General features: G+C 42.7%; 1 protein-coding gene across 8 annotated transcripts; it reads right to left on the bottom strand.

Annotated features, from left to right (window-relative positions):
• Positions 1-982: 982 nt before the first annotated feature.
• On the bottom strand, positions 983-26,134 carry CTNNB1 (catenin beta 1). 8 transcript variants are annotated; one of them, XM_015405506.1, is made up of 17 exons: positions 25,951-26,134; positions 25,077-25,214; positions 11,806-11,864; positions 9,878-10,105; positions 9,544-9,797; positions 9,152-9,390; positions 8,870-9,071; positions 8,389-8,533; positions 7,804-7,907; positions 5,828-6,166; positions 5,446-5,604; positions 4,801-4,920; positions 4,073-4,223; positions 3,865-3,986; positions 2,858-2,918; positions 1,995-2,215; positions 983-1,729 (listed from the first exon to the last, which is right to left on the bottom strand). In XM_015405506.1, the coding sequence occupies exons 3-16, from the start codon at positions 11,816-11,818 to the stop codon at positions 2,007-2,009; spliced, it is 2,346 nt and encodes a 781-aa protein (XP_015260992.1). In that variant the 5' UTR covers positions 11,819-11,864; positions 25,077-25,214; positions 25,951-26,134; the 3' UTR covers positions 983-1,729; positions 1,995-2,006. The 8 variants fall into 8 exon arrangements, with proteins under 8 accessions (XP_015260992.1, XP_015260990.1, XP_015260994.1 ...); XM_015405504.1 differs by lacking the exon at positions 25,077-25,214; XM_015405508.1 differs by lacking the exons at positions 25,077-25,214; positions 25,951-26,134 and adding an exon at positions 24,445-24,463.

Below are 26,134 nucleotides of genomic sequence, written 5' to 3'. Positions count from 1 at the left end.
GGCATGCTGGTCTACAGTAGCCCCGCAGAGACCAACAAGATTTCGGGGATATGAACTTTAGAGTCAAAGGTCTTAGGAGCGTTGACTCTCGAAAGCTCACACCCCAAAATCTTGTTGGTCTCTTGAGGTGCTGCTGGACTCTAATCTAGATTATCTGTTTTCATTTCTATAGCACTCAATGCTTATAAGCAAATGCAGATTTATCAAAACAGTTTATGGGAATAACCATAAATGTGAAGAGGTGTGTGTAGGTTTAATAGCCTGAGGCTACAGGGAAACACCTGGGCCTCAGTACAGTAGCACCTTAGAGACCAGCAGGATTTGAGAGTCAAAGCTCGCTTGGTCAGACACAGTCTGCACCTCAGCCTGTCACAGAGGATTAGTGGCAGCATCTCTGGGCCCATTTCACGTACCTGCACTCAAGCTGATACCCTATAGGGTAAGACAGGAAGAACAGAAAGGGATACAGGATGAAAAGATAGTTTGATATTGCAACTGGAGGTACTGAAAAAAGGAAGCCAGCTGTATGTACAGGGCCACAGCTGGCTCTTTCCCCTGCTGTGGGTGCTGCCTGGCCTTTCAATTGTCTGAGTCAAAAGAAAGGAGCGGGGTTTTCTTGGAACCTTTAAAAAAGATATGAGTGTTAGGAAACCCTGGCAGAACTGGGCTGGGTAGAGGCAAAGCTAAAATGCAGATCAGCACTCAAGGCCCAAGGATTCGTGGGGAGTTACCACTATTTCAAGACATAATCTGGCAGAGTATTTCACGTAAACATTTAAATGTCTGTTTCTCCATACTTGACCAAGATCTAAAACGCTGAGAAGCTTACATTCAGTGGCACTTGTCCCCACCCAACTTCTCTCCTACTACACAGTGCATGCCTTTGCTGAACAACTAATCATATTTTGTTAACCAAAGGTCAATCATCTTAAACATTAAGGAAATAACTTTACAAAGTGAATTAAAAACTTCACACAAGGTGAATTAAAAGTTTACTTTAATTCTGAACCATTTGTATAAGTGTTCTCATGAAGCATCTATATCACAGCAGGCTACAATAACTTTGGGATAAAAGGCAACTGGTAAGCTGTCCAATACAAGGTTCCATACAACTGTTCTTACTGGCCCCTACCCAGACATCTCCAGATAAAGTTTTTGATCAAAAACATGAAATAGATCCACCTGCTTATTTTAAGCATATTAAAAAGGAAACTAATTGGACCATTTCTATTTTGTCTAATTTTTATACAAAAAGGCTACACAATGTTACACTTTTCAGAATACAATTAGAGTGATTATGAATTAGTGTTCTACACCATTACTCGATCCTTAAAAATCAGAAATTGCTGTAGCGTATTCACTATAACTTAAACACAGACTTAAACCCTACAGTTACTGCAAAAAAGGAACTACTTTCAAAGCAAGCAAGGTCAGTACCATTACAGAGATTTTAAAAATTAAAAAAAGTTTTAAACAAGCAAGGCTAGGGTTTGATAAATTCCATCTTGTGATTCATTCTTGTGCATTCTTCGTTTCGTGAGTCACTCCCCAAATCCATTTGTTACTCCTCGACCAAAAGGACCAGAACAAAAAGTTTACTTCAGTTGTTCCCATAGGAAACTCAGCTTGGTTAGTGTGTCAGGCACTTTCTGAGATACTAGCCCACCCCTCGAGCCCTCTCAGCAACTCTACAGGCCAATCACAATGCAAGATCATTCAGACAATACAGCTGTGTAGGAGAAAAAATAAGAAAGGAACAGTGAGTGTTAGGACTCAAGGTATGGTTAACTCTTGTTAACGAGTTGCATCAAGCCTGCAGCACAGAACACCTACGTTAATCCACTTTCACAGATCGCATCATGAGTCAATTTGAATGCAGGTACTGCAAGCTTGACACTTGGATCTATGACTACACACAGACCAACCCACTCAAGCCATTCCCTCCCTGCCAGCCAAGTTCAGTTTGGTAGGTAGGTGTAGGGGGAGCTTCTTACCTAACGGACGATTTACAGGTCAGTATCGAACCAGGCCAACTGATTACTGTCACCTGGAGGCAACCCATCCATAAGGTCCTGGGCATGTCCTAGATCTGGCAGCCCATCAACTGGGTAGTCAGCACCAGGGTGGTGGCCACCCATTTCATGTTCCATCATTGGGTCCATACCCAAGGCATCCTGACCGTATCCTCCAGAGTGGAAAGAACGGTAACTAGGATCTATGAAGGTTAAGGGTGGCAGAGGAGAGGGGGAAAAAGCATGTTAACATGTTAGATGCATCAGAAGCTCCAATATCAGTGTGTGAGATTATTTTTTATAATCCAGCCTCCTTGAAGTTACATTTTATGGGCTGAACTTGTATGGACAAAATGGCAGGCCATTAAGTACATTTGTGTGGCTGTGCCAATAAAGCATGCTGCCATAAGCCAATTTGAGCCAAGCCATTAGTTTGCATACTCCTGAAAACCTATCATAAGCCAATCTGAGCGAAGCCATTAGTTTGCATACTCCTGAAAACCCAACATTTCTATAATGCACACCAAACTAAACTAAAACCTTCACACATAGAGGCACTTGCAGTCTTTTACCAGCCTTTAAACCATTTACACAATCAGCACATATTCAAAGAAAATAGCACATCAGGCATTGTTCAAGCGTTAGAAAACAAGCAATTCATAATGCCTTGGTGAGACAGTTTCACTGAGGCTGTTTCAGACATGTTGAGTGTCACTGTTTCCTTTAACAGAACAACTAACAGATTAGATGGCAGTGTGAGCTAAGTATGCTTTCAGATCTCCATTAGAGGAATTTTGATTAGATTTGGTTTACTATAAGAAGACAACTGAACAATTTATACATACCATCTGGGCGATATCCAAGAGGTTCTCCCTGGGCACCAATATCAAGTGCAAGATCAGCAGTCTGCAGAAAATATGTAGATGACTGAGTACTGCAGTAGATGTAAGCAATCTTATCCCAATGCAAATGTATTTAATTTGATTCATATCCCACCCTATCCCAGAAGCGGGTTCACGGTGGGTAACATAAAAACTAAGACAAGTTTAAAATGAACAGGTAATAGCAATGATGGCAACAAAACAGACAATTCAAATGCCTCCTGCAGCTGACTGTCTTCTAGCAGGGTCAGTTTGGACAAAACACAATGACAAAGATTGGACGCCCGCACCTCAACGGAGGACCCTGAACTCTGTACAGAATGGATTGGATGCCCGCACCTCAACGGAGGACCCTGAACTTAGGTGGGAGCATGTTCCACCAGGCCAGGGCAGAAAAGGCCCTGGTTGAGGCTAAGCAGACGTCTTTCAGGCCGGGGTCTACCAGGAGATGTTGGTCTAAAAAGCACAAGACTCTACAGGGCACATACAGGGGGAAAATGGTCCCCGTAAAGTGTTCCCATTTACAATTTTGTTCTAATGGCTGCCTTGTATTAGAAATGCGTCCAATAGATGCATTTTAGTAGTGACATGAATTACAAGAAAGATTAGGTAGCTGCACACATTTCTGCCATGTAAGAAAGTCTCGTCTGGAGGAAGACATGTAACTTGACCAAGCTGCTTTGCTTGAAGATTTGTGCCAGCACTGCTTGAGACCAAGAAATGTTACTGTGGCTGTTTAATTAAAAAGCTTAATACTGCGTTCTCTAGCATAACCACATCAGATGCTTTAGCAGCAAGCAATTTATCTGAATTTTAGTTAGATCCAAGTGTGTTCATGTTAAATCAGAACACCTTTTGGCAACTAGGAACACTGAATAGCAGCCAGCTGCTGACATATTGGGTGCCCAACCTGAATTCTGTAAGTAAAATTGAGAAGGTTTTAAAAAATAAACCAATCCAGAATCACCCACCTCATTCCAAGCCATTGGTTCAGTCCTGAATAGAGAGCTCGTCAATTCAACTGAAAGTCGTTTCTTATAGTCTTGTGGCTTATCCTCAGACATTCTAAACAACACTGCAGCTGCATATGTTGCTGTTCAAAGACAAGTAAAATCTTAGCAGGGAAAACAGAGAACTGAACCAAGCCCCACACAGACACCCCAGCCCCACTTCACTTACCCACACCCTCATTCCTAGAATGAAGAAGTTCTGTCAGTGGAGCTGTAGCTCCTTCTGCTTCAATGGCTTCTGCAGCTTCCTTATCTTGAGCCAGTTCACACAATACTCCTGCAGCCACTCTCTGAATATTCTCAATAGGGGAATACAGCAGCTGGGTGGTAGAAGAGAACAGAACATTCAAAGATAAGTTGTTCAGATGCATGAGCCATTAAGGCACAAGAACGGGTGGGGAGGGGGGGGTCTGATTATCAGACAAAGACATCATCTCCTTTAACCCAAATCTGCATCAACAATTAAAGAAAGTAACCAAATTAGTTGGTAAGGGCAATTAACTTTAAAAAACAAGAATTCTTGGCCACTTAACCTCCAGCTTGACAGATTTTTAGACCACGTTTTATAAGAATAATTCAAGATTTACACTTCATAATCAAAATCAAGAATTCTATGATTAGTCAAGCCTTTCTTCTTGGCCACTTAACCTCCAGCTTGAGAGATTTTTAGACCACGTTTTACAAGAATAATTCAAGATTTACACTTCATAACAAGTTCTACAATACTGTGCAAATGGAAGCAGCCTGGAACAAAAGTTTGCTTATATCCCATTCAGGAACATACCACTACACTACTGGGTTTGGTTATTTTTCAAGCTTCCTATATTATGTAGAAGAGTATGCTCTTCAGTTTAATTACAGCTATTCAGGTATTTATTTGAAATAATATATACCTACCTGCACAAACAGTGGAATGGTATTTAGACCCCTTATTACAATACGATTGTGGACATCTCTAGCCAGGATATGAAGGGCTCCAGTGCAGCCTTCAACTATTTCCTCCATACGCACACCCTCCTGTACAAGATGAACTGTGTATTAGAGATCAGATCAACTGCTTTTTTATACACACACCTTGCATACTCCTTTCTGATAGATAACCGAGTTTGCATCTTTCAAGATTCATCTGTTTAAACTTAAGACTAGAAAGACAGCTTTCTAAGTTGCAGGACTTCAAGCAAAAGTTGGCTTCCAATAATCAATTTCCCAAGTTAATTTTGTAGAAGGGATCATGCCTGGAATTTGACAGCAGCATGTAGCATACTTTAGTTATCCTCTGATCTACATTATGTTGACTATTAAAAATAGACCACCTATAAAGTGGGTATGTTTAACTAGCAGGATACTTAGTTCAAACCTAAGTATGCATGAACTTGCAAATTCTTACTGGTTGCCCACTATGATGGAGAACTAGCTTCACATCAATTGCAGTGTCTGACACAACACTACAGGTTTTTTTGTAGTGTAACTATACACTTTCACTGCAGGGCCTGCCTAGTATCTTGGACAAACTGCTGCTCTTCTTCAACATGCACCACCTACCACAAACTGCTGTTGTGTGCCACCCATTGAAGTACGACGCTGGGTATCCTGGTGTGCTCTAACCAGCAACTGGACTAGTCTTGGAATAGCACCTTGTTCACGCAAAGGAGCATGATTTGCTGGACAGAGAGCAAGATTGCGGATCAGTCCAACAGTAGCCTGCATTAGAGAATACTTTTGTTAGGAAGCTCATTTATGACAAAGGACACTTCAAAACACAGCTTCAATAGTTCCAAGAGCTCCTGGAGTGCAGTGATTCTGGATCTTATCCCACCCTCAAACTCTCACAGTGACGGAAAATGGTATGTGGACTGTCCCCTTCACCCCCACCATCACTCACAATGGGATTCTACAGATACCTGACCATTAAAGGAAGCCTCACCTTGATCAGAGGCCAGTGAGAAGGTGGATGCAAGAGTTTTACCACCACTGGAAGTCCATAATGGAGACGCACTGCATTCTGGGCCATCTCAGCTTCCTGATGCCGACTAGTGAGGTGACGGAGCGCACAAATAGCTGGTTCAGTGATGTCTTCCCTGTCACCAGCCCGAAGAACTGTGCGCACAAGAGCCTCAATGCCACCAACCTGGCACACCATCATTTTATTCTTGTAGTTGTTACAGGTAAGGTTAGAAAGGATACCAGCAGCACAGGTTACAACATTGATATCATCTGATCCTAAAAGCTGCACAAGGGTTCCCAGAAGACCCTCCATTCCTTCCTGTAGAAAAAAAAGGCATTCTTAGCATTTTTAAGCATCCATTCTCTCTCTCACCTAACTTGCAAGCTGCTGTTTCACATGCACTTATTCTTAACAGCTGCTAATAACCCTAAAGAAATACATAAGTATTCATTGTGGGGTTGTGTCCATTTATATTTCTGAAGAATGACTGCAGACCACAGAACAAAGTTTGAGTCGAGTGGCACCTTTAAGGCCAACAAAGCTTAATTCTGGGTATAAGCTTTCCTGTGCATGCACACTTCTTCAGATACATATGGGAGGGGGGTAGTGGCCAGGAAGGGCTAGTTAAGCGTCAACATAAAGAAGTATGGAACAGCTTGCTGTAATGTAAGAGCTCATTCAGTTTAACAGGACCTACTGTTAAATGCCCTACTGGGAATGCCCTTTGTCTGGCTTAGCACCTGACCAGAGGGTTCAGCCGGGACAAAATTTACAATGACTGCAAATGGACATATGCAAGAAAACAGGATTTTCCACAGGCTACTTGTTTCAAAGCTAGCAATCCTTCCAGGTGACAGCTGAGCACTCTGATGGGAGTGCAGACAGGCATAAATATATTTTATAATCCTCTACAAGGCAGAAGCCTCAGTAAACCAGATGCCAGATGAATACAGTGCAGACTACCTTATGGCATCAGAATTCCCCAAGTGCAGTTTTGCAGCAATAGAGCTCAATTTCATTACCCCCCCCAACAGTCAAGGCAACTAGTGGCTCTCTCAGTACTTAATACACCAACAGCTTGCCTCAAGCAAGAGGATGAGAGTAAGACTGATGTTCAACCAGATCGCAGGCACCTTGCAGGAAAGAGTATTGCCGGGTCCTGTGGGATAGGATGGGCTGGCTTTGCAGGAAGACAACCAGTTGTACCGGTTTCTAACACACACATTCCTTGCCAAATCCTGCTTCAGTACTCAAAAGTTTGTTAGGGTGAGCATCAGCTACACCGCTAAAACGTGAGAATGGCTGGCACTATTCTATAGCACAGTGCGCACTGTGAGAAGCTACACAGCAGTGGTCCCCAACCTTTTTAAGCCTGTGGGCAGCTCTGGAATTCTGACACACAGTGGCGACCACAACCACGAAGTGGCTGCTTCAGGAATTGGAACCAACCACAGAATGTCAGGGAGTGAGGTTACGCATAATTCTAATCATAACTCTTCAACATTTCAGGTAGAAAAATCTGTTTAAGAGGACGCCTTTTTAAATGAACATTCTATTTTAAAGTGTTTTCTTGCCTACACATAGCTTTCAGTCACAAACTGGTAACATTTTTTTTTTAATCTGCACAGCCAATCAGATATCCCATGGCTAGTCAGGAGTCCTACTGGGCAAAAGCCTCACTTGACCCTAACCCACCTTCTGGAAACACTTTCAGGGCACCAGGAGAGGCAGAACCCCCTACTATACAGCATATCCGTTATCTACCTCATTCATCACACACAGGGGCAGTGCCCAGCAGTGTTCACATCCCTCAGAAGATGACCAACTTGTAAAAACTGGCATCTGTTACCTCTGGAAATAACTGGTTACTTCCTACTCCTACCACGTTGCTTGCAAAATACCCAGTAAATTTTGTAGCTTGAGCATTTGGGGTTCATTTCAAGCCCATTTCTTACCTGCTTAGTCGCAGCATCTGAGAGATTTCTAAGAGTCCAGAGACAATTCTGAACAAGACGCTGACTTGGATCTGTAAGATGGAGTCCTAAGGCTTGCATCCCACCTGAAATATCAAGCAATTTTTAGGCTTATACTCCTCCTGTCTTTATTTCAAACCTAGCCTTTAGAGCCCTACCTCCATTAGTCATGCCACACTTCAATGCTACCAATTTGGAGAGTGGAAGTTCTGTTTGAAATGCATGTAATTTGGTTGTTGTGGCCCATGGAATAGTACCTTTGTCTAGTAGGTCTTGAAAGTTCTTTAAGCTTCAGTTTGGTCAGGAATAGTTTTATGATTAAGCATGCACACCTACCCAATCAGGATTCCTAAACAACATAAAACAACCTTTGCAATTTTAGAATGCCTTCTTGACCTAGAACACACAAGTTTGAGGACACACACCACACAGACCTGATTCGTCTGGCATGTCTGTTCTGCTACTTTGATCAAAACACTTCCTCGTGAAAAAGTTGCAGCCTTCCACTATAGACTACAGAGTTCAAGGGCATAGAATGCAACACCAATATTAGGTGTAAAAACTTACCAGCTTCAACAATTGCAGGTTTGTTACTAGAGCAGACTGACAACACCTTCAGCACTCTACTTGTGGTCCACAGTAATTTCTCATAGGTATACGTCCTCATTATGTTCACTAGAGCCTGGGGTCCACCACTTGCTAGAATGATAAGCTGTGAAAAGACAAAACGTGTTGCTTTCCAGACAGATGTATTGCTTTCCAAACAAAAATCGAGCATAGCCGATATTAATACTATTGTCTGCTAGTACATACACCTCGATGCAGAATACAAAATAATACATTAGTGTGTTCACGTTTACGTGCCCTAGCAGAATGCGTGACCAGGTATTTCCAGCATTATCATCCCTATCAGTACCAGTGGCACTGTTGAAATGTCTAATGTGTGCCTGCACAGAAGACACTCGAGGAACAGCAGTTACAGGTTAAGAACAACTCTGTTTTACTATGCCTTTGTGCAGTTTTGACCCTTAATGTACTTGATACTTACCTTACTTTCTTGATTGCCATAAGCAAGAATCTGAAGGCAGTCTGTTGTAATAGCCAAAAACTTAACATTTGTCTTGTTGAGCAGGGCCACCATCTTCTGCAGGCCCCCCGCTAGACGAACGGCCATTTTGGCACCTTCTTGATGTAGCAGAAGATTGTGTAGAGTCGTAATGGCATAGAAGAGTACAGAATCTACTGGAGAACTGTAGAGAAAGCCCAGGTTAGCAAGCAGCCAGCCTAAGTTTAATAGATGCCATGTAGATAAAGAGGCCATGGCACATACCCAAGCATTTTCACCAAAGCAGGAATGCCTCCAGATTTGAAGATCGCCAGCAACCCTTCACGATGATGGGAGAGGTTGTGTAGTGTACCTGCAGTACAACGGGCCGTTTCCACGTCACTTGTGTTCTGCATAGTACGCACAATGGCAGATACCATCTGAGGAGAGCGCATGATAGCATGGCGAGAGGCTTCTTTTTTGGACAACTGATGAACCATAACCGCAGCCTTGTTCACCACCACCTAGAAAATGTATATATGTTACTACTATGAGTTTTCAGCATTCAAATGTACTTCAAATGCACAGAGCACACTTACAGTATGGCCAAACTTTCAGTCTCCAGTCAGCTCACTGTAAAATACATTCAAGTGAAAGCGGGTTGCAGAAGTACATACCTGGTCCTCATCATTCAACAGTTTGGTCAATTCTGGGATGGCACGGGTTGCTAGTTCTGCATCATCTTGGTAGTTTATCAAATTAACCACGGCATGTTTTAACATCTGAGAAGGTTCAGCAAGGCGTTGCACGTTTGTTGGATGAGCAGCATCAAATTGTGTTGACGGGATCTGCATGCCTTCATCCAGCGTTTCAGGGAACATGGCAGCACGCACCCTTTGTGCTCGGGTCATAGCATATTGCCCATCAATATCTGAAACAGGATTAAGCACTTGACTAGCAACTGACAAGCACGAAATGGGTCATTAGAGTAAGCTACAGGATCTTACTTACCAGCAACTTGTTCCTGGGTGAAGGACTGAGAGAATCCTTGTTCCCACTCATATAGAACTTGGGTGGTATCAACATCATCTTCCTCTGGGTTCCCCTTGCCACTCAGAGAGGGAGCTGTTGTGGTGGCACCAGAGTGGATACCAGAATCCAGGTATGATTGTTGCTGCCAGTGGCTGACAGCTGCCTTTCTGTCCGGTTCCATTGCCATGTCCAATTCCATCAAGTCAGCTGCAAGAGGTTATCAGTGTTTAAAAATAAGCTTAGGCATCGGAAGTCATTTTACTACAAACCATACTGCTATATATTATGTACACACATCACACACACACTAAGCATTTAAACAAAGAAAGCCTAGCCAACAGTAGACAAACGCAACTGGCTCCTATTAGCATAGACTAAACTTTAAACCTAGCATGAGTTTCATTTTTCATTAAGGGCATACCAAGCACCTTCAAACATACAGCTAAGTAATTTGCCACTGCTGACAAGCAGATTTATTTTCTTTAAGTAGCAGAAGCTGGTCCAGCAATATTCAAACATATAGCTAGGTAATTTGCCACTGCTGACAAGCAGGTTTATTTTCTTTAAGTAGCAGAAGCTGGTGGTCCCCAGCCCAAAGGACATCTGCTTAGCCTTGACCAGAGAATTTTCGGCTCTGGCTCCAGCCTGATGGAACACTCTCCCGAGTGAGATCAGGGCCCTGCAGGACTTGCTACAGTCCCACAGGGTCTGTAAAACGGAGTTGTTCCATCAGGCCTATGGTTGAGGCAGCAGGCGTCTAACTACACTGGGCCTCCCCTGCTCCACCTGGCATCATTCATTATGTGCTGCTGCCTGCAGTCTGCCCACTTGCCCAGGATTTGGCTTACTGAGTATTCATACAGGTAGTCTTTGTTGTTTAATCATTGTTGTGCCCTGCTCTGCAGGAGGGCAGGATAGACATTCAAACAAATAAATAAATATCTTGTAGAAATAATGCTGCAAATTTATGTTCCAGTACCAATACCAAATTAGGGTTATGTGGCCAGTCTAAACTAGTTTGGCTTGTGACAGAGACTTCAGTTTCACAAAGCAAGAGCCACAAAGAAAGACGGCCTGCATCTCCGTTCTCCTCCTTCAGATGGCGCTCACGTGAACGCCTTCTCCCCTCCACCCAACACACGCTTCATATAAAAAGTAGTCAGAGGTACTCCTCCCCCTCACAGTTTTCTATCTGCAGGGAATGTGTGAAGCATTCTATGTGTGAGCAATACTCCCTCTAAGCGGTGGACTCTTGTGAACAAAAATTCTGCTCTGTGAGCTCCTGGCATGAAAGTCGTGAGCGAGCTACTGCATAAATTAGTTTGCTCTGGAGCCGTCCTTCCTGAGTTCAGACAAAAATGTGAGCTGGAGGCTAAGAAACAGTGAGCTAGCTCACACTAATTCAGCTTAGAGGGAACACTGCATGTGAGCAGACTGAACTGGAAGCATCACGACACATCTACAAGCTCATCTTCTGTTTAAGAAGTAGGTAAGAGGTAGAAGATGGTGATTCTTTAAACAGCAACTAAGCAACACTGGTATATATTTGAACAGACACACTGAGAGGGGGAGACAGAAGCTGCATGGTCTAGTCAGAGAATAAGCATCAAGAGTTATAAAGCTGCATGAAAAAGCTTACCCAAAAGCCTGCATGTATTTGAATCAGTAGCAAAGAAGATAGTAACTTCAAAATTTCTCTGCAGTTAAGGACTGGATACTTGCCCTGTTTCGGGTAAATCTGAAAGTCATACAGTGAAGCCACCAAAATTACTAGTTTCCGTGGCTCTGATTTCTAGGCAAAACACTACTTTCTATCTTTAACTGTCCAGAAATGCTAAACAGACTCTGGATGACTGCTGTTTAAATAAGAGCAAACATATTCTGCAGCCTGATATAAATCAACACACCTTGAGTTGCCATGTTCCTTCACGTGCTCCCAGAACTGTGGTCTGGTGATCTTCAGACCCTAAAATGAATTTAAGAACATACAGTTAGGACCTATGCTTGCTTTTTAAGGCTTTACTAGTATGTAGAGCTCTATTCCATCTTTTGCTATTAGTAAAAAGAAATAAATTGCTACATGAGATCTAGAGCAATGATACCCAACATGGCAGCTGTGGGCACCATGGCACCCATTTGCTTCTTCCCCAAAGCAAGTAGCCAGTCCTCTCACTGGCGCAGAAGTGCCTTAGAAGAACCCACCTTTGTGCTTATGCAGAGCACCCATTCAGAAACAGCTGCCTCCACCTTAGGAGGACACTTGGCCTGTAACTGCCTAACATTCCACGATGGGCCACAGCCACCCACAGCCACTGCTTTGAGGTGGTGCCCATCCCCCACTCTCTGAATTCCAGAAGAGTCCACATGTCCATCAAGGTGACTCAAGACCTAAAGACTAGTCCCTCTGCAACTGCATAAAAGCCTTCAATATGGCAGACAACTCTTAATTCAAAGAGTAATGCTCAGTTTTAAACAGAGACTATTATAGGATCTTGGAGCATATATGAACCTGCAAACAAAGATTTCCCCACATAATACTGTCCTCTAAAGACTTCATCTTTTGTGCTCAACTAAGCTTCCAAAATACTTCTGCTTCATTTCTTCCCACCAATATCAACTATGAGATTCGTGCCAACTCCACTGTACAGTTAATGCCATTTAGGAAAGCTCGCCATTCTCAACAGGACCTGAGGGGTTAAGCTCTCGAGCTGTGCTTGTATCAAGACACAAATCAGCCATACACCATACTTCCTTTCTCCTAGTAAGCACAATAACTACAAGTTTGCCTGTAGTTTGACTGCCGTCTACATAGTACTTATTTGCAAAGTGATAAAACCAGTTATACGATAACCTATTCCTATGACTTGCATTACATGGAGTAAAGAAAATACTAATTACATGTAGAAATCTAGTATGATTTAGGTGCCAAACATCTAATTTGCACACCTTTAAATATCAAATGCCCCAAACAGAATACATTCATACATCCTGTAAAAATCACCCATTACTACTCAAGCAGTTCAGGCTGCAACTCTATGGAACACAATTTGAATGGCAATGTAATAATTTAACATGTAGTTATAGAATAAACTGTAGCTGGAGATAAGAAATGCAGCTGTTCCATTGCAGTTGGAGCAAACACTAAGACTCTACAACAATGCTCCATGGCTATCATTAGGCATAGAGAATATAGGATACTGCAGACTGTTGCTATGTTACTGTACAACTTACTGTAGCAAGTTGTATACAAGTTCATAGTAGTACAACTCCTGCAAAAAGTGATTTAACCCTTAAACCTCAGTAGGCTAAGTATTTGTTGCTCAAATCAAAACTGCACTGCACGAACTGTGAATTTTTTTCTACCCAATGATGTTTGTCCTGAGCATAAAATATTTAAGTGGAAAACAAGCTTGGCGGTTTATTCAGTGCAAATTGAGTTTTACTGAGGTCTACTCAGAAGGCCCATTTTATTTTATGGGGCTAACTCCCAAAAACAGGGTCTTAGGACTGCAGTCTTATTCTTTCATGGTCCCATTCAATAACTTTTAATCCCAACTTTCCTCCAAATTCTCCCTCCTCCATCTCATTCTCACAAGTGGCTGATCCAGGACCATACAGTCCTACTCTCTCAATACACCACCATTCCAGCTCTCTTCCCAAAATGTGGTAGCATTGAGGGTAACCAAGAACAGCACAATTTGTACTGTCAAGCTAACTATGACATAGCTATTACCAAGCCAGTTCAGATCTAAATCTATCCCTAGCATCTAATTAAGTCATGATTTGCTGCAGATTTCACACATTCAAATTCACTAAACGGGGAAACTATCAGTGAAGAATTAACACCACAAAAGTAAGTTCAGAAGTCTATATCAAGTACGAAATGGATGTCCAATCAGACTTTAAAAAATCTATTTAGCTCTGTTGTAGCAAAGGCAGATACACCTTTGCACCCTAGCTGCAGCATTTTTATTTTCTGCCTTCCAGACCCTTTACTATTCCCTACTCTAGGATGAAGTAGAAATGCACAGCAGGTTCTGTTTTACAAGATTCATGAATGGGCTACCCCACAATGCAAGATAACACGCACACGTTAAGTTCTCATTTACAAGGCATCAGCTCTGAAGTATAGCCTTGCAAGCAGTGCCCCCTCTAAGCTGAGTTAGTGTGAGCTAGCTCAGTTTTTTAGCCTCCAGCTCACAGATTTTTGTCTTTGCTCAGGAAGGATGGCTCCAGAGCAAACGACTTTATGCAGTAGCCAAATTGCTTGCTCACAACTTTAACAGCAGTAGCTCACAAAGTAGAATTTTTGCTCACAAGACTCCACAGCTTTGGAGGGAGCACTGCTTGCAAGTTACACCTTTCCACACATTTCACAAGCCGTGTGATTTTTAAAAAGCTTAAACTTGCCTGCCACCAATCCTCATATCACAGGCAAGTAGCAGTTTAAAAGCCATTCACTAAACTACATCTACTAACATCTACCACAGATCTGTACATTTTGCTGAACTCTGCTTCAACTCTGAAGCCAATCAGTTCATCCAGTGCAGGCAAAAATTAAAAAAATAAGGACTTGCACCCCTCCTTCTTTTGTAAGTTATGTTCTTTACACATATATCTGGAATGTCCCTATAAGCAAATCCCAAAAATATATCAGCAAATTGCTTAATGGGATGCAGATATAGGCACCCTGAATCTGCATCCTCTGTCCCATGTTAAGACAAAAGCGACTACTTCAAAGCATACTCCTCTTCCCTGCAGCCTTTGAGTTTTTCTCTAGATCTTTAAAAGTGGAAGATACACTTCATACAAACTTATCCAATACTGAAATTAATGCAGACTTAAAAGGATGGACACGACAAGCTCTTGAGGAGGTGCCTCATCTTTTTGTCTTCAGATTCCAAACATGATATTGAGTACCACACTCAGAATAATTTCACTATCAGCACAGCTGTATACAGGTAAACATTTAACCTCAGATAGCAATAATTTTCAAACAATATACCAGTGGAGTTTCAGAAATGAGAACTGAGACCAGAGGCTTTTCAGCTGCTATGTTTTGCCATCTGGAAAAGCAAGGTATTTGCTCTTAAAACAATATTCAGCCATGGCCAGAATTCTTTATGAACAAGAATCCAAGAAAAAAGAATCCAAGTCCATTTATTTCAATATTTAATGAAGTTTAAACCTGCAGGGACAAGAGAAAGTCCCATTCACAGATTAGCACAGAATGATACCCAACAAGACATGGTGTTCTTTCATTTAAAGAGAAGAAATGTACACTCACTCCTATGTGTTCAATTTTTATTGTGGTTCTTTTAGGTTTGTCTTGAACTCTTTACTGATATTAGATATATATGTTTCCTACACATTTTGAAGCCATGGAAAAAGATGGACGTTTTGAGAAAACTGAAAACTGAAATACGCAGTACTTTGGACTTAAGTGGTCTTAGCAGATAGTAGAGCAAAGCCTTTTCTTAAGCTGTTTTTCCCAAATAAAACACTTCAAAGAAATATCTCAAAGTTCTCCTAAATTTCTGATTTTTCTACTAAAACCCAGAAAACACTTCTAAGTTTTGTTTTCATCAGGCCTACACATCTATATAAGATGACACTAGATCAGGGTCTTTCCATTCAGTTTATGACACAGATAGTATGTTTTTGTATAGCCATTCAGAAATATTTCAGTCACTCAACTAGAGTTTCAACTGTAGCACGGCAACCTTCAATACTGTTGTAAGGAAAATTCAACTTCCTCTCAGCTACTACTCTGATTGCACTAACTGCTTGTAGACCAGTTGGGTCAGTGCTTTATGAGCAGTTGCTGGCATATTTTATAAGCTAACACTCCTTCCTTACCCCAGAGAACAGTAGAAGTAGGAAACGCCCTGCTGTGCCACACCAGGAACAGGTTTCACCCAATCTTAAAATGCCATTTAGTGATCATTCCTGTTCCATTCAGTTTAAGACTACACATGCTATACTCTCTTTGCAGTAATGACTGCTTTTATAACTACAGCCCTATCAAATGCAAGATATTATTGCATTGCCAACAAAAATGGAGTGAATTTAGTACTAACTTGCAGTCTGGAAACACCACTGATCTCACTGAAAGAATCTAGAAGTGACAAAAATACTTTCAATTCAATAACTTATTACTTGTTTTTATATGAGACCTTGTGTGTGCTACTTCCTAGTAAGACTCACAACTACCAGTACATAAGGAACTACAACTGCAGAAGCTTTATGAATTATTAATCAATGCCAATCAATAGTAATGTTAAAATGTATATTTTCAGTTACACAAATAGGCCCTCTTATACTAGTCTGTTGCTCTTACTCTGATGAATTTTGACTTAAGTAGCAGACTCCCAGTATGTACTTATTTTATTTACAAAATTTATATCCCACCTTTCTGCCCTTACAAGGGCCACCAAGGCAGCTAACAATTTAAAACGTATGACAAATCCATGTTTTAAAACTATTAAGAACCAACCCCAAAACAAATAAGAACAATTAAAACAGTTAAAATACATACAAGACATAAAAAGTAATTAAAACATTGGTTAGGAAGGAGGGATCACTGAAGGAATGCCAAACAAATCAAAAAAGTAGTCACCTGCTGGCAGAAGGTGTCAACAGAAGGGAACAGAGCTAAATATCTGTGGGGGCAGGGGAGTTCCACAGCTTTGGTGCCATAACCAAGGCCTTCTCCCAGGTTACTACCACCCAATCTCAGAAGGTGGGAACACTCAAAACAGTACCAAAGAGGATAACCACAGTGGTCAGGGAGGTTCATAAGGAAGCAGACAGTCCTTCATGTATGGTGGTCCCCAAACCTATAGGGGATTTGGAGGTCAACACCAGTGCCTGAAAACAAACTGCAAGCCAGCACAGACAGAACACCACTGGAGTGATAATAGTCCCCAGTCAACATCCTGGTTGCAGCCTTTATCAACTTAAGTTTCCAAGTGCCTTTCAAGGGCAGTCCCACACATTGCAGTAATCTAATCTAGATATAACCAGGGCATGCACCACAGTGGGCAGATCTTTTCTGCCCAGGGAAACAAGCTACAGCTGGCTAACCAGTTGAAGCTGGTAAAAAGCATTCCTAGTAGCCACAGCTGCCACTTGTTTATCCAGCAAGAGGCCTGAGTCCAAGCGCATCCCCATACTACGAACCTGTTCCTCCAAGGAGACTGCAACCTCATCCACAAGTGACACCTGAAATCCCAGGTCAGACCTTCCACACACCTTGTAATGATTAGGCTTCCACTTATTAGCTCACATCCACTCCAAGGCTCTCCAGGCACTGGCTCAGGATTTCTACAGTCTAAAGTAATCCCACCCCTAACATCAGAAACAAGCCTATCAAGTGGTTAGCAAGCCATGTTCTTGTATTTTTCAGTTTCAGCAAGATGCAGAAAGCCATCAGAATCACTGTTCCCTCTAAGCCGAATTAGTGTGAGCTAGCTCAGTTTTTTAGCCTCCGGCTCACACATTTTTGTCTTAGGTCAGAAAGGATGGCTCCAGAGCAAACTAATTTATGCAGTTGCCAAATTGCTTGCTCACAACTTTAATGCCAATAGCTCATAAAATAGAATTTTTGCTCACAAGTCTCCATAGCTTAGAGGGAGCATTGATTAGGATAGTCATCAAGACTTCCATTTGACAACTTCATGCAAAATTACTTTTAAATTAATCACCAACATAGAAAATAAACTCTTTGTTGATCAAGCCAGTTAGTTTATACTACTTCATTATCCTCCCCATGCAACTCACATTGGTCAACGTGATAAAACTGAATCATGATGCGCATGGGGTAGAGGAATTGCTGCAGCCACAGGGACCTAGAACATGTAATGACGATGACAACAATCATACCCTTCAAGGGATTTTTTTTTTACCAACAGGTGCTTTTGACAATGCACACTTCCAGTAAGAGTGTGAAGCTTCTGCTCCTTTGTTGTGCAGGTTAGAGTGATAGCCTGCACCCTTGGTTTCCTGTGCTCAATTCAGTACTGCATGCAAAGAGTAGATTATAGGTAAGCAGGGTGTCTCTAATACAGTTCATGTGCCGAAATCATGCTGTTCCTTCTCATCAAGTGAGACACGGGTCAGACAATTTTCTAGTGCTTTCTTTTTTCAAGGAAAATTCATTTCTAAAGACCCATAAAAATATGAACATTCCAAGTATTAGGCAACTGAGCCAGTTTCTAAGTTATAATTAATATTCAAGTGATCATCCTTCAGAATTGTGTGAAAACATGTATTTTATTTAGTGATTTATAAAGGAACAAAACCACACATACTTGTATGAATCCAAATAAAAATCAAGTTATGGATTCACTTGACTGGCTATGCAAGCCAAATCAGAACTAAACAGAAAATTCTTATACATGTCTCCTCTCACAAGATGGAAGGGATCCTGTAATGACCAACCAACCCAACAAGTGCAAGTGATGATACGGCGTCCTTTCCAGAGAACTTTATCTACAACTGTATTCTACGACATTTTACAAATCAGTACTGTTCTCTCTCGCAAAGAATGATTATCAAGCCTCTCTCCATCAAAAGTACTTGGGAGTAAGAATTACTAGATTTCTTTCAAACTTAATCATGGGTAGACCACACAGAGAATGTTCTATAACTATATTTCACTCTGCTCCATACCTTCCTGCAGAACTGATGCCATCTGCTTACCTTAGCATTCAAATAACAAATAATACAGGAAGCTGGAGTCCCTGTGTATGCAAGTTAGCTTTAAAGTTTGAGTTCACAAGCTTTTGACCAGTCTGCTTGTATCAGAAAAAATTAAAAAGGTGTTTAGCAATGTTCCCTCTAAGCTGTGGAGTCGTGTGAGCAAAACTTCTACTTTGTGAGCTACTGGCATCAAAGTTGTGAGCAAGCGATTTGGCTGCTGCATAAATTAGTTTGCTCTGGAGCCATCCTTTCCGAGCTAAGACAAAAATGTGTGAGCCAGAGGCTTAAAAAACTGTGAGCTAGCTCACACTACCTCGGCTTAGAGGGGACACTGGTGTTTAGATGGATTTATGAGAAGCTTAATATCCAGTTGTTACATTACGTTGCCTTTCACAGGAACATGTCTGATCATGTATAGAGAGGTCAGTTCTACATGATGCCAGCAGAGTAGCTTCTCAAGATCCTCTGCTCCAAGACCCATTACAGTTCTAGTGATGCTCTAAGACCATGAAGTCTCCTTTACAAACAGATGTATTAACAACATTTAACTTCCAATTCAATAGCAATGATTCACTTTACAAAACTGGGGGAATAATCCAGCAGCCTGCGCAGTTTCCCTCTAATCTAGCTAGTTACCCAACCCAGACATAACACACCAACTTGAAGAATAAATGCTGAAGAAACTTTTTTTCTCCTTAGATGTACTGATGCTCCTAGTTTAGAACTCAGGAAGACAATATCATTAACCTTCTGAATATCATGCATTAATGTTTTAATTCACATTTTAAAAATTCATGTTTGCATTATCACATTTACTGGGCAGTCACAGGCCAACTACTTAACCCAGCCAATGGTTCTGCTCTCCCCCCCTAAAAAAAAATAAAATTGACACACTGCCAATGGCAAACATGAAAGTCATATCAGCTCTGTCTGAATTAGAACTCACTAAAATGTGTTCAGATTCAAGTGGGTAGCCATGTTGGTCTGAAGCAGTAGAACAAAGTTTGAGTCCAGTAGCACCTTTAAGACCAACAAAGTTTTATTCAAGGTGTGAGCTTTTGTGTGCACACGATGTGTCTGAGGAAGTGTGCATGCACACGAAAGTTCACACCTTGAATAAAACACTGTTGGTCTTAAAGGTGCCACTGGACTCAAACTTTGTTCTAAAATATGTTGCATGAATTGTTAAATGTACTGTGCCTGCAGATCTGTATTATACATATAAAAAAATAAACATGCTTCTATTATTCTGACTCTGCATGCTGTAGAGAAATAGGATTTGTCATGATCCTACCACGCAGACACATAACAGCATTTACATGACATATACTTGCAACTATATAATATCTGAAGCAGCCTTTGCATGAAATTAGAATAGGTGAAAGTCTGACAACTTCCTCCATCAGGAATATCAAGACCTTCCTTGACAAAAACTTGACGTTATCAAACCCAGCCAAACTAATATGAACACAGCATATTACTCCCTTCTGTCTCTTTTAGGCTCTCCACCCAATAGGGAAAATCTGCTGTTCAAGCTGTCTTGTATTACAGTGCTGCCTTCAGCCTTTAATTACTGACCGTCCCCAGTCTTAACATGCAGCTTCTGCCAAAGGCATCAGAGCAATTCTGGAACACTGCTGCTTTCAATTCATAAAATTAATGTTTGTCTTCCTTGCCACTATCCTGCTTTACCTCTGATTTACTGTTACACACACTGAAAATCAAACAATCTATGCACTTTCAGTTTGATAAGATTCATGAACAAAATCCCCAGCTATAAGAGGTACCAAAGTACCAGGATTATCCCTAGACACCTGTACTTATTTGATCAGCCAGTACAAAACCCATATGTAGAGAAAATAAAGTTAATACCCAAAGTTGTAAGGCTGCAGTCTTTATCCAACAGAGTCACAGCTGAACACTAACTATAGACTATGTATGATGTTTAGATAGCAATAAGCTTCCCAAGGTTACACAGGTATCCTGATAACTGGAATTTACTTTTTGTAATCAAGCCTAGTCTTGTAAGCTACACTTTAATCCAGTGTGCTTTGAAGTAGCAATTTATTAGCCATTTAAAATGGCTGTTTCAAACGACAAAAATATTTACAATTTCTTGTAATTTGAGCTACTGATCTATCCAGCCCTAACGTTTCACTTCAGCAAAGTTATATTTTTGTTCGTCAGCTTTCTTGAAGAAACTCCTGCACAAGAACTTAAGTGTGCAATTGCTCTGCCTCAATTAATACTAAGCAAATGTTCACAAATTACTGACTCTCAGGTTATTGTGCCTGAAGGCACCATGGCTTTTGTACAGGGTATGATTACAAAGCTGGAAGTTATGATTTAACTGTAACACGTTAACCTGGAAGTGTGATTTACCAGTATAGGCTAATGGTATTGTATCTATAGATATCATCATAGTAACCAACTGTTTCAAGTTTTGTCTTCCTAATTAGGTTCTGCTAAAGGTCCAAATTGCCACATTAAATGTTCATACATCAGCTTTTTGACACATGATCTTAGAGGTCCAAATCGCCACATTAAATGTTCAAAGTCACAGAACCAAATATAACTCAGGTATAACATACATCAGCTTTTTGACACATGATCTTTTCATCCTTAACACAATGATGCAGTTATGGCTTAGTGAAACAGCGAGGCAAAACAGCAAATATGGGTTCAAAACTCAGGTTTGCTAGATCCATTTTGCTCTCATCTGTTGGTATAAAGCAAAAGTGGGGTTTGTCTTGGAAAAAGCAGCAAAGATTATGCAGCAATTAGAGCTGTGGCAACATGACCTACAATTTCAGGGTCACTTAATTTTTATACTAAAATTACTTAATGTGGGAAAAATACAACTCACATTCAGATTGTTACATTGTCCAGTTTTTTAATGCTATGTGTGGTGCATACCCCTTTACAGGATGACACTGGTATCTACATTTGCAAATTATTCCCTTGTAGGTGAAAATTAACCAACCTTCTCATAGAAGAACCATACCTGGGAGAAAACTTTTGACCTTAATTGTAGAGCTTATAAATTCCTATGTATCAACATATAATTTTGTTAGAAGCTGAAGTAACCTGGCATTTGGGATTTTTTTCCTACCATCTTCCACTGTGTAGTTAACAAAACAATCTACTTTACAACTTGAGGATGGCAAAACCAATTTCCCCCCACATTTATTACAAACAAGAAAATCAGTCAACAATTTAACAGCACAGTTTACATACAAATGTAAATAAATGTTGACTATTTTACCAAATTTACAATGTAACCATCTTTGTTGCCCTAAAGCAAGAGGATCTTCAGAAATATAGACTGGGTCCAAATGAAAGTGTGAGCAAACACACTCCAGTTCAATTCTTTTAGAACATTCTCATACTAGATTTTATTTATTTATTATTTATTTAAATAATCATACAATCCTGTATGAAAGTTTTGCAGTCTGATCCCACGTGTTTATTCTACATCTCAGTAAGGCAAGTACAGGACTGTAGCATTGGGGTTCTCTTATGCATGCAGCAGAATTCTTAAGTCAGCTCCTAACGTTAGTGTTTACTGGAACTTAATGCAAGTAGCAATGCCTCCACATCAAACACTTTGCTTTCTCATATACACCCAAGAACAACTTGCTTTTGCTACATACTTAAACTTTGTGAGTGAGTGGACAAGTTGTAATTAAAGTTATGCATGTGCCTTTTTCAAGCACCAGCTTGTTGTCTGGGATGTCATGTTTCAGTAGAGTTCATCTATTGCTTTCTAAAAGTAATTTTTATTTTATCCCTTTACTGAAATGCAGTTTACAACTGGTCCAGTTACTTGTTATAGTCACCTTGCTTAAGATTTGGGTGTGTGTTTTTTTTAAAGAAATGACAAAGAAGCATACATTCATAGTAAAGAGTTCAATCAGCATCCAATTTCTTATTTGTAGCTTTCTTGCTGAGAAATGCACTGCTTGCTTAATACCCTATGACACTACTGCTTGGACTAAAGGACAAAAAACCTCAAGTTGGTAGTTAAGGCATGTAGCCTTTTGTAATTAAAATTACGCTCAACACCTATTTAAGAGCTTTGTGCACAAAGGTCTATTGAAGAACCTATCTAGTACAGTTAAGTGTAATTCATTACTTAAAAACTTTGTTTTAGTCACCCACCAGATGGCAAGTTTGCAGCAGACCAGCCAAGATTCCCACAACCATCAGCGTTATACAGAGCTCAAAGGGGAAAAAATTGTGGGGGTGGGCGCGCTTTCCTAGATGCTTCCTGTACCATCAGTTCCTTTCTCCTACTATCTGCTAACACATTCAAGAGCCACCCTATTTCTGAAAACAGAATCAGACCAATGACTGCTCACATCAAGACAAGACATACAACAGCTGTATTAATTGTAGACACTGGCACTATGTTTTTCCCAATCCTAGAAAAATTAAACTGAAATATTAACCACTTGTATTGGTGTAATATTTGCTTTTAGCCCAAAGCTACATGTCCCCTGTAAGTAGCACCAGAACTCATCCAAAACGGCTTCAGTAGAAACTTGACCAGTACAATTGTCACAGAAGCTATTTAAGCCCCAGATTTAGCACTTCACACTTTCCCTTCAAATCTCACCATCACCCCTCCTATTTTGGAAGGAGTCTCTACAGCAATCCCTCATCCCCACCCCCCTCCCCTCCAGCAGCTTTCTGCTTAAAACCAGGGTCTAAAGTGGAGGAGATGTAAGCCACCTTACTCCTTCCCATCCAGACAAATCAAGAGCGCCTCCCCTTGCAAAAACATGCTTGCAAAATAACCCAAGAACACCCCCTCCCCCCAAAAAAAAAGCAGCCCACGATGCAACAGATACCGAGTGTTGCTGACTGCAGCGAGGCTGTGGAGTTAATTACACACAATCCAAACAAACCCTTCCCCTCACCACAGCTTTGCAGGCAAAAGCCCGCCAGCCAAGAGGAAGCCGGAGCGGCTCCACTCTCAGCAGCGGCCATCGACAGTCAGCAGCAGCAGCAGCAGCCTAACCCTCCTCCTCTCCAGCCGATCTTTAGGGGGAACCTTCCCTCCCTTCCCCGGTGTTCGGCCACTGCCACGGCACGTTTCGGACCCCCTTCCCCGCCCCCTCGCCAGAGACCGGAGCTCCCTTAATCCGCCCCCGAGGCTCGCACAACCAGAAGAACTCACTCTCCCCAAGGGGGCTCCGGCGATTCCCCCCCACAATGTCTACTTTATTATACCTCGTGCACGCCTACGGCCAAAAACTCCCTTCTCCTCGCACCGGGGAATTGGGGGGGCGGCGAGGCCTCTCGACAGCAGAAGGTGGACCCGGTTTTTGGAGTTCCGTCCCACACACTCCCCACGACCACGCCGCTTCCTGTGAGGAGGGGGGGAGCAAAAACCAACGCCCGCCTCGCTTCTCTGCCCCCCTCCTCCTCCTCCCCGCTCGCTCTGAGGAGACCGAAGTAGCCCCGGGACGAGACCCAAGTTTCTGAGGAAAGAAAACGCAAAAGGGGGAAAGGAGGACGGGACCCCCGAGACGGCACTAACACGGGTAGGGAGGCGAGAGCGCCGGGTGCCCCCCCGCGGCTCCTGCGTCCAGCCACAACCTTCGCCGCCGCCGCCGCCGCCACACAGCCGCAGCACGGGCGACGCAGGCGCCTTCCCCACGTCTCACCGCGCCCCGAGTCACAGTCGCCGCGGCCGCCGCGGTCCCACCAACCCGAGAGGGAGACAGGCTTAAAATGGCGTCGCTCACAAGGAGCTTCTTATAACGAGTGCAGGGACTCGACTGTATCCTGCCGCCGCCTCGCCTGGACGTGCGCGCAGCATTCCACAGGCAACCCACCCAGCAGCGCGCAGGGCAGAAAGGGGGGGGGAGGAAGAGGGGGTGGAGAAATAGTGCCCCTCCGCCCTTCCAGGCCGTCGCGCGCGCGCGCTCGTGCACGCCCTCCTCTACGAGGCGGAGGGAGATGAGCGAGAGAAGGCAGCAGGAGGAGAGGGAATTTCGAGAGGAGAGGGATTGTGGGAACTCCGGCGAAGGGGAGGGGGGCAGGCAGAGCGAGGCCTTGGAAGAACAAGGCAGGATAGGTGCAGGGATCCAGCAGAGAGTGGAGGTGTGATGAGGTCGGGGGGGGGGACTAGAGGGGGAGGGAGTTCCCCCCCCCTTTCTGGAGGCTGAGCCTGGGAATTATGCTCCTGCCGCCTGGACGTGAGGTTACTGCTGGGGGTTTTGGGGGGGGGGTAGCAGCTGTGATTTTTCTTAAGGATACAGTAAAGTTCCCACAACATATTAAGCTTTAAAAAAAAAAAAAATTGATTCTCTTCTTTGAACGGCATTCGACAAAAAGCGCCATCCTGCCTCCTCCCCTAGCTTTGCATTCAGCTAAATTAAGCAACTTTAAAATCAAGCCAGACCCGACCAATCAATGGCAATAAGACTCCTTTGGGTTTCCGGTGGCGGCCTCGCTACAAACTTACTTTCCCCGGAGAAAAGGGATAACCGAGAAACGCCTGGAATAGATTTTGCAAGTCGAAATCCTCCGGGCTCCTCCCGCCTGCCTTGTTCTTGCGCGGCTCCCCGCGAATCTGATTCTAGGCTGGCTTTCAGAACCACTCCTAAAAAAAAAACCCCGAAAAAGTTACTACAGGGAAGGTGGTGGCGGCGGCGGCGGCTCCCTCGCTCACGTAGGCGGAAACGTCTGCAGTGCCTTTCGAAACATTGGCCGCGGAGGCGCCGCCAACGCAAACACCACCACCTTTTCCAAGGGTTTTCCATCGGGGGGAGTGGGAGAAGAGAGACCTCCAACATTGCTACTCCGACTTCATTTTAACGCCTTCTGGGGAAACGATTGTATATTATTGCCTTATCACAGGAAAGGGAATGGTGGTTGCATGTAGCTGACTGCAAAGAATGAATTCTGCTGCACGGGGGGAGGCTCTGCCCCCATATATTTCACCCAACTTCTATCGATCTAATCATATATCCAAGATCATAACTGCGCAGACAAATCCTATACGACTCCGACGTGAAGAACTGATCTATTCAGCATCCCCGCCCCCAAAATGTTGCACCACAAAGATTTTACAGCAACGGCCTATATAGAATTTTACATGGGTTCCATCCTGTCATGATTTTTTGTGCTAGCAAGCTAACAGAACTATCCTCTCCGTCGGCTATACTGAGTACGCGAGTTCTGAGTTCCTAATATTCTCCAAAGGATAGAAGCTCCCATCCACAACCCTTCCGGTCTCATCGGTGTCTTTGCTAACCCTAAACGGCTGCCCACCTGGAACTGAGCGGAGGGATGACCAGACATATTTACTAGCGGCGGACCGCAATGGAGTCACAAACCTGAGGAGCGACCGGCCCTCTTCCCAAAGTTAAGGACTAGAAGGAACCGCAGCGCAGGCCGGCGGGGGGGGCGGAATCGGGGCCCCGCTGCTCGCAGTCTGCGCCGCTCCGACCCTCCCCAGGCGCGCCTGCCCTCCAATTACACCGACCCAGAGCGGCTCCCGGCCCGCCGCGTGTCCTGCCA

Source organism: Gekko japonicus, unplaced genomic scaffold (assembly GCF_001447785.1).
Source record: "Gekko japonicus isolate JY-2015 unplaced genomic scaffold, Gekko_japonicus_V1.1 scaffold2468, whole genome shotgun sequence".
Classification (NCBI taxonomy): Eukaryota; Metazoa; Chordata; class Lepidosauria; order Squamata; family Gekkonidae; genus Gekko; species Gekko japonicus.
This window is presented reverse-complemented; position numbering and strand designations above follow the sequence as displayed.

What these genes read in the sequence shown, in the direction of transcription:
- CTNNB1 (XM_015405506.1), bottom strand. An exon ending in CAGATGCTGCGACTAAGCAG is followed by an intron (nt 6,167 to 7,803) that starts GTAAGAAATGGG and finishes TTTTTTCTACAG; the next exon opens with GAAGGAATGGAGGGTCTTCT. An exon ending in GCACACAACAGCAGTTTGTG is followed by an intron (nt 4,921 to 5,445) that starts GTAGGTGGTGCA and finishes CATCTTGTACAG; the next exon opens with GAGGGTGTGCGTATGGAGGA.